Source organism: Sorghum bicolor, chromosome 1, assembly GCF_000003195.3.
Source record: "Sorghum bicolor cultivar BTx623 chromosome 1, Sorghum_bicolor_NCBIv3, whole genome shotgun sequence".
Taxonomy (NCBI): domain Eukaryota; kingdom Viridiplantae; phylum Streptophyta; class Magnoliopsida; order Poales; family Poaceae; genus Sorghum; species Sorghum bicolor.
In genome coordinates, this window is record NC_012870.2 from 75,624,000 (window position 1) to 75,633,458 (window position 9,459).

Here is a 9,459-nt window from a genome sequence, read left to right on the forward strand (position 1 = left end):
CAAGTTTTAGACACAGCGCGCGGTACATCCTGCGGGGGTAACGCAACGCCTCCCGGGGGGGGGGGGGGGGGGGGGGCGCCCGGCTAATTGGGTTTGGGCGTGCGGGGGGGGACGCTGGGTCTGGTCTGGGTGGGTGATGGCGATCTCCCTGCCGGTGGGGCCCACGCACCCCCACCCCCGTTTTCGTTTCCACCTCCCCGTCGCCACGTCGGCGCCTCCCTCCGCCCGCCCGCCGCTATATCTTCACGCCGATCGCTTCGCCCCCTCACCCCTTCCAGCCTTCCTCCCCACTCAGCTTTCCACCACCCTCTCGCCACACCACACTACACAGCGCGCACGCTCGGCTCGAAGCGAGCTCTTCTTCTCCACTTCTCCCCTGTTCCATGCACCACCGCTCGCTTCCCTCCTAGCTAGACAGGGCTTGCATTGAGACTGAACGCGCGCTTGTGTTCTTTCTGCGTGTCAATTGGTTCGTCTGACTCTGCTGGGATGGAGAGGTGGGGGGACAAGGACAAGCGGGCGGCGGGTGCGGCGCCGGGGAGGGCGAGGCGGTACGCCGACCAGCCGTCCTTCTCGTCCACGCTGCTCGACGCCATATACAAGTCCATGGACGAGCCCGACGATGGGGTGACATCATCCGGCGCCGCCACCGCGGCAGCGACCAAGAAGCAGAACCATGACCTGCACTACAGCTACTACTACAAGGCGTCGCTGGCGGGGAGCTACCGCGGCAGCAGCAGGGCGGCGGCCCCTGGGCCGCACGCCGCCACCACGTCGAGCTCCTCCGAGTGCTCCAGCTACGGTGGGTTCTCGTCGTCCGAGGCGGAGTCGTCGCAGCACCGGCGCCTGCGGCCCATACGCACGAGCGCCGCCGCCGGGGCGGCGGCCACCGCGCCCGCGCCCGCGCTGGCGCCGGAGCAGAAGAAGAAGGCCGCCAAGAAGGCCGGCGCCAACATCCGCGCCAAGCTGAGGGAGCTCCGCAAGCCGGCGTCTCCCGGCGCTTCCCCAGGCGCGCGGCTGGCGGGGTTCCTCAACGCCATCTTCAACGGCAGGCGCGCGCCGCAGACGCCGCCGTCGGCGTCGGCGTCGCGGGGCGCGGCGGCGGAGTCCGCGTGCTCCACGGCGTCGTCCTACTCGCGCTCCTGCCTCAGCAAGACGCCGTCCACGCGGGGCCAGCCGAAGCGGACCGTGCGGTTCCTGGACAGCGACGACGGCGGCGAGGCGGCGGCGCCCGCCCCGGGCGTCGAGCGCCGGAGGGTGCAGGTCGGGGTGGCGGAGCTGGAGCAGATGCTGCTCCACCGGATGGAGATGGACAGCGACGAGGAGGACGACGAGGAGGACGAGGAGAGCAGCGACGCCAGCTCCGACCTGTTCGACCTCGAGAATTTCGCGGCCGTTGCCCCCGACGCCGGCGCCGCCGCCGCGGCGTACAGGGACGAGCTGCCAGTGTACGAGACGACGAGGGTGGTGCTGGGCCACCGCGCCATTGGCCACGGGTACGCGCACGGGAGGAGTACCAGAGTCGTGTGATCTTGCTGCCGGGATTCATCATTCATTTCTTTCCGGGTCCGGAGCGCCAGGGGTAACTGTAAAATGGTGGTGGAGTAACTGTAAAATACAAGTGAGAGCGGTTGTTTGTGAGGGAAATGGGATTATTGGGGCAACAAGTGTTTGCTACTCGTACTCTCATCTACTAGCAAGTAGTGAGATCTTTGGGAGGATTTCTTGGATCCTTTTTTTTCCCTCTCTCTCCCTGTCTTTATTCCCATCCTTCTCCATGTCGTTGTGTGTGTGTGTGTGGTTAGTTCTAATTTTAATGGAGTAACTCAGCGATTTGCCAAGCTCTTTTGTCCTCTTTCTTTCCCTCTGTTTTCCTTCCTTCCTTCATTCATTCATTCATTCATTCACAGATAGATGATGTTACAGTCATTTCTCCGTTTCTTTAGGAAATCCTGCATCTTCTCGCAAATTTGTGCGGGAAGGAACGGAACGAAGCCGAGCCGCAATGAATTTAGTCCGTGCCACCGCCACGTGTTGTCAGCTGTTGTTGAGAAGAAAGCACTCATGGCGTATGAGATCACTTTCTTTGGTTCAGCCTTGGAAAAGCGAATTCCAATCGAAAGCAATCGATTCGGATACTTGATGAAAAAAAAGGGTTGGAGAGCCCGCTCGGTTGGATATCTGACGACGTTTCTATCTCATCGATGGGCACCGCACTAGAGCGCCAAACCGTACTAGGTAATCACTGTATTAGGCACTTAAAAACCGCACAGACTGCCCCTGCAGCAGCCTCTGCACTGCAATTTTTTTTTTCTTGTGGGCTGAGCGTGCGGCCAACCGAGCACGACGTGTGCAAAGAGATGAAAAAAAAAGTGAGATCCGTGGACGATTACCTGTAGGCTGTAGTGCTATGATCGGCGGGGGATTTGACAGCGGGTGCACACGCGCGCTGCCGCACCTGCTGCCGATGCCGATGCCGATGCGCTAGTGCTCTGCATTGTGAATCGCCAAACCAATCATTACTGGAATCATTTCCAGTTCCAGGGTTTGCCACAGCCTTACAGCCCGCAGTTGGTGAGTAGTATGGTGCACCATTCCGCGGTTCGGACTTGAGAGGCACCAGTGCGTTTTCGTTCCGTTCTCACTCGTGCTCGTCGCTACAGTAGAGTTCTTGGTGCCAACGATTATTGCACTGATCATGAATCATGATCACGTTGCATTATTGACCACCGATGAGTCGGGGCGACGACGGAGCAAAATGCAGATATATGCACGCATGTCTTGCCATGCATGTTGGTGGCACGCCTCGTTTTCGCGGTGCGAAACCTGGAAACAAGCCCCCGATCCCGGTTAATCTGTACGGCCATGACAACAACCAAACTGCCAATAATCCTGGAGCTCCATGTCCACGACAGATGCCTTGATCCAAAAGTAAACGCTGTCGACGCGTGTTGTGTTCTTACTCTTGTGCGTGTATGTGTGTATGCTAGCTAGGGAACGTGCCTCTGTTAGCTAGAGATAGGTCCGCGCGGATAAAAAAATATGGGCTACGGGGGAAACTAATGATCTAATGAATGCCACTCTCGCATCGTGTCAGCGGCCGGACAGGTTTCAGTAACATATTTTCCGGTTCCGGGTCTGGCCTGTGAAAACGGACAGTCAAGTATTTCGGCTGGGGGCTGCTACAGAAGAAGAAGATGTGTTTTCAAACAAGCAACATGCTCAGCATCCAGCTTGTCTTGGCTTGGCCACATGGAAGATCAGAGGAGCCTTTCACCTTTGAATATCGTAATATTCCATCGACTTTGATGCAGGCATGTTATGTACTCGAAACTATATATGGTTTTTCTTGTCCTCACTGTATATTCTTTCATTTGGACATGCATTCTGAATAATGCAGCTTTTCTAGCGCTGTCGCTCAGCAGTTGAAAGTTTGAAACTCACAGTGCAGTTGTCCTTTTTATGTCTCACAATTAAAGGATTTACGTTTACTACCCTTGTTTGTGCTTTGTACCATCCGAGGGACACGGACGATTCTCGTACCACTGTCACTCGTGTGGTGCCTACTAAAAGTTTGAAACCAAAATCAAAACTACCCTGCTGATTTTTACTATACAGATGCTCAGTCTTCACTCGTACCGTAATAAATAGCACTAATCATATTTGCAAATAATGATTATTTCCTCTATTCCAAATTATAAGTCATTCTAACTTTCTTGGAGAGTTAAAACATCTCAGGTTTTAGTTAATTATAAAAAAATTATAAAAATTTATGATATTAGATAGTAGCTAGGTATGCTACGAAAATATAGTTAATAAAAAATCTAATAATATTTATTTGATATTATAAATATTATTATTTTATTATATAAATTTAGTCAAACTTAATATGGTTTAACTTTCTAAGAAAATTGAAATGATTTTATAATTTGAAATGGATGGAGTACTATATGGGCAATGGCTCGAAGAAGATAGCAAGTTAAAACTTAGCAAACGCTGTTATGCTCAACGTCGTTACTAGTTTGTTGTGTGGATGATCCAAGTGATGTTGAGAATGATTCAAACTATCGAGAATTGTGAATTGGGCGATGATGGAGAACGGTCGGTTGTGTCTCTTGTTCACTGATACAAGAACATGATGTTAATTTTTCTGTTTTGTATTTTCTTAGCTTATTTAATGATGGTTCTTGGTGACAACGATATTAATTAATTATACCATGAAATGTATTTCTAAGGTCTTGTTCAGTTCCAAATTTTTTTGAATTTTATGTACTGTAGCATTTTCTTTTTTTATTTAATAATTATTGTTTAATTATGGACTAACTAGGCTCAAAAAATTCATCTCGTTGTGCAATTAGTTTTTGTTTTTGTCTATATTTAATGCTTCATGCATATGCCGCATGATTCAATGTGACAGAGAATCTTAAAAAGTTTTTAGTTTTTGGAGTGAACTAAACAAGGCCTAAGTTAAGTTGACTTCATGTTAGTTCTAACCTATACTATGATCCAAAACTCTGTCTATTTTCATGTTTCCCTTTTAGAACTTAGACCATCTTCAACAGTTTGGCAAAATTAGTTTCCCAAATCTTGTTGTTTGCCAACTCCCAAAATAATATGGAAGGAAAAAAAATCTCATCTCCAATAGTTTGTCAAATTTCGTTTCTAAAAACCTAAAAACCCGCTAAGCGAACGAAGAGCCCCTCTAAGCATGAGAAAAAAGACTGATGCCAAGCATGGAGCCCGTGCCCATATTTGCGCGCTAGACAGAGAGATATGCCAAATTAGAAAAAAAAAATGAGGAATTAGAATGCCAAACTGTTGGAGAATTTTTTTTTTCTCATTTTACTAAAAAATTTATGGACGAGAAGTCATTTACCAAACTGTTGGAGATGTTCGTCGGTTTCGCATGGCGCTGACTTCTAGTGTGAAGTCGTGCCAAAACACTGAGGCCTTGTTTAGATTCAAAAAGTTTTTGGATTTTGATATTGTAGCATTTTCGTTTTTATTTGACAAACATTGTCCAATCATGGAGTATCTAAGTTTAAAAGATTCGTCTCGTCATTTACAGACAAACTGTATAATTAATTTTTGTTTTCATTTATATTTAATGCTCCATGTGTATGCCGCAAGATTCGATGTGACGTAGAATCTTGAAAAGTTTTTGGTGTTTAGGTAAACTAAACAAGGCCTGAGATTGCCAAAAAGTTCGAACAAGTCAGAGCTATTTTTATACTAGCAAGCAGGAACCGCGAAGACATGCATGCTTTCTTCTGGCTTCTCCTCACAAATTTGACACAGATTATTATAACAAAACTGTCACTGAAGTCATTTTTTCTAAACATCTTCTAAAATAACTTCACCTCCATGAGAGAAGCCAGGGCTTCGTAAGAGGAGCTGAGGCCCTGGGCCTTGGTACCTGATCTTTGTAGTTCCCTACCAGACAAATATCTATTTATTAGCTTGTACTCTCCCTGGAAGGACATTTCAAATGGAAGGTAAAATAACAAAACGTTCCCGGAAACACGTTTGAAATGGAAGCCAGAACAACGGGATTGCACCGGTAAAATAATAGCACGTTTGGAGTAACTGCCAGTACTGGAGCTGGACAAGATGTTCATGTGTGATCCAGCTTCAGCGCAATCAAACCGCTCTATTTGGGTGTCCCGGCCATCCATCATCTAAAAAATAAAATAAAATTATGAAAAAAAAAGATCTCACTTCTTATCGTCGCCTTTGTCCGAAGTAATCTCAGTAGCAGAAAGGAAACATGAGGGGTGTATTTTACCATTATATTTCCCACCAAATATCTTTCACTTTTTTGCCAGCTTTGGCGAGTCCCCAGTCAAAAAGAAGGGAGTTCATCGAGTCTCTTGAGAAGTAGCCGTCGCATTCGAGACATTTTTCTATGGCTGGTTCCATCAAACGATTCCCATACTTTTGGAGCGTGGCTGCAGTTGTACCCGTACTACGCTATAAAAAATTAAAATACACTGCAGCTCTAGAGCCTTCAATTGTATGGGAATAAATTTTTAAGATTTCTTATCCCATCGAATCTTTAAACGAATGTATAAAGTATTAGATATATAAAAAAATAATTAATTATATTTACTAGTAATTTATGAGATGAATATTTTAAGTCTATGGTTGAATAATAATTAACAAATACAAACGAAAGTGAACTAAACAAGGCCTTACAATCTACTACACCCTTCGTACAAAAATTAAGACTATTCTCTGGGTATGCATCTGATTTTTGCTCTACTTCACCAAGAAAAAAAAAACCATGTGTTTTAATTTTTTTCTCAAACAGAATAGTATCATTTTTATGGATCTTATTCTTGTCTAAGGATGTAGGGTACTAATTAATCAATACCCTAACGCCTGCTGCAAGCTAAACGACAACATTTGTGGGCGCACACTCGATGAATATTTGTGCAAAAATGAGTTCAGACGTTTATATGAAATGACTGCAATTACAAGGACCACAATAGCTAGACCAACCTGATCGAGCACGCAAAGGCGGCAGCTGCAGATGCAATGCAACCAATTCGGTTCAGGAAGGATTATTAGCAACTGGCCGGGTTTGGGCATGCGTATGTAGGGACATAGACAGCTACTTCAAAGTTGATTAGGACTTAACTGAACCAATTGGTGGGTTGAATTGTACTACTAGAAGTCTAGAACTATGCTTTATGGACCACAAACACACATGCTATGCGATGCGACACTATTAGAGGCCGATAAGCATCATGGGAAAAGATAAGCACTTCCAGCTCAGAGTGGCTGCACTGTTTTGTACCCTGCACACATTCTCTAATCTCCTCAAATGCACACTTCTATATTGCATAGACGATGCCTTTTCCCGTGTAGGCTCTTCCTAGTGTCCCTAAAAATGGGGGTAGCTAGTACCACTGCCATCCTAGCTTAGCATATGCAGGCCTTCCATGCTATAAATATAGAGGGACAGAGATCTTCAGGGCTGAAGGAGAAAGCAAGCCGGGGACCCCTATACACGAAAAAAGGCACGAATGTTAAGCTCACATGATATTCCCTGTTTAGAATTTTGGATCACTTTAGATTGTTATAATCTAGATTATGGGTTATGAGTATAGTATATGATTTGGATTAAGGGATACAATAACCTGGCTATTAGTTTGGATCACTTTATACACTCCCTTCATCATGTAATATATTTCCCCCATCTCAGAAAACTTGACGTCTTAGTATTCAATTTTTGTCCCTAGAAACATAATATTTTGCTCTTGGGGCCATATCAGTTTCAGATTGTTGTTTGCATGCCTTCATGCATTCCTTTTAATTAACAACTTATTCCTTACTCCTAAAATGAGTATTTAGCATGGATTACCTTCAATAAATAGGGTACACATGTAATTGAGCACTATCTGTCCTAAAAAATCATATTATTTTTATGTAGGGAGTAGTGTATTATGGAGACTTTAGGAAAATTAAGAGAGAATACAAAAGGCACATATACCCTTACTTCATTTCCTAATCAGGCACTATCATTAGCGTGATAAACGACAAGTAATGATATAATATCCTACCAAAATTGTGCTTTTGTTTAATGCAATGGATCCCTTATACTTGGATACAAATTTTGAATGGTTGGATGCACTATATTACAGGACAAAGAGAGTAAGCTTAGCTACAGTAGCATTTTTTAAGATGGGTGGTTGCATAGTTTAATATGCATGGTGTATAATCTTGATTGTTTGGATTAGTCATGTTCAGGAAGTAATTAATTCAGTTAAATTATATACAGTGAGAAAAGTCCTAGTAGTATCATGAAGTAAGGTAATGGAGTCAAATTATATATAAAAAAAGTTATAGCCTCTTGTTGGAGGACGAAGCTAGGTGCTTATCTAGGATGAACACAAAGGTTTAGAGAGGCTAATAAGTTAACTAAAGAGAGGTTTTACTTGCCCATTAGCAGTTGACTCTTGTTTGTTTGTCCACGCACGAAGCATTGCTAATTGTTGTATTAGCTCGATGATACAAAATAGTCGGGTTAGGAAAGGACCTAGGGGTTTAAAAGTGGAGGAGGCCAGAGTAAATAACTTAGTACTCCGTACATGAGACTCACTACTTAAGCATAAATAATGGTGGAGCAAATACTGCACTAGCCATGTCTTTCGAATTTTGTAGTGCTCCTATGTAATTATGGTGTGGTTGTGTTGTGACTTGTTGTGAGGTAGGTATAGTTGGGATCTAGGGCATATATATGCTGCAAAGGCCTATGAACCTAGCTATGAGATTTCTTATTACGACATGATGGAGCAGCGTTTGCGTGGCCTTACATTCAGCACCTACTACTAAGTCACTCACATATGCCCATGCCCAGCCCATATCCCTTTGATGGGAGATGATAGTAAAACATTACTCCATCCACATCAAATTATAAGGCATTTCAAAAATCTTGAAGAGTCAAAGTATTTCAAGTTTGACCGAAATTATAGAAAACATTATAAAGATTTATGAGATCAAGTGAATATATTATGAAAATATAATAAATGAAGAATCTAATGATACTTAGTTAATATCATAAATATTATTATTTTATCATATAAATTTAGTCAAACTTTAGATATTTTTTTGGAATGGCTTATAATTTGGGATGGAGTATAAATATTGCCATTATTTGTACATTATTTGGACATTTGTCACGAAAGCAATCAACTTTATCACGGATATAAAGAGTCATGCATTTGTTTTGGCAATAATTTGGTCGTGCGTGAGGCAAATCGATCGGCAGCATCGTCTCATAGGCTAGGTATAGCCTATAGGAGGTAAAATATACCCTATTCTGCATGTAGGGCTTAAGAAATGGCGGCTGCGGAAAGACGACGACGATCGATCTCGGCGTCCGTATGTGTACATAGAAAAATGAACGCTTGCACGTACATATATACACTGATGATACGAACACGGCTTACATGCATTGCATTGCACAAGTCATGCAAGCTAGTGGCGGATCTAGAATTTTAATCATGAAGATATGGACGAAAATGGTATAGTTTATCAACATAAATAACATAATTAGATCACTAAACGGTGCTAAATAGTTGTAAATGTAAAGTGTTGCGGCTGTTGTATGTGATGAACAAACTAGCAATTGTATATAACAATGTATTATATATGTATATATTATTAAAGGATATATATACTAGATGTTTTTTTAGAAATGTTAGGGGGACAGTTGTACCCCTATACTACTACTGTTACACTGTAGATCCGCCCCTGGTTTGAGCTAACATGAACAGGTCCTGGATGCATTTAGTTATAGGAGCTACTCTGTCCTGGAATAAATGCACGTCTCGATCTCTAGAGTCATTTTTTATTTTTCTCTAAAATATAGATAATAGTATCAATATTTGTATCTTCAAATATATTTTGATAGCTTGGTTGGATAGCTCCTGGTTGTGGAAAGCTCTAAATAGT

General features: G+C 43.7%; 1 protein-coding gene across 1 annotated transcript; it reads left to right on the top strand.

Annotated features, from left to right (window-relative positions):
• Positions 237-1,841, top strand: LOC8059797 (protein BIG GRAIN 1). The gene has a single exon (XM_021458340.1). It carries the CDS (start codon positions 490-492, stop codon positions 1,528-1,530), a length of 1,041 nt encoding a protein of 346 aa, XP_021314015.1. The 5' UTR covers positions 237-489; the 3' UTR covers positions 1,531-1,841.

Coding starts and splice junctions, on each gene's coding strand:
- LOC8059797 (XM_021458340.1), top strand. CDS start 490: ATGGAGAGGTGGGGGGACAAGGACAAGCGGGCGGCGGGTGCGGCGCCG.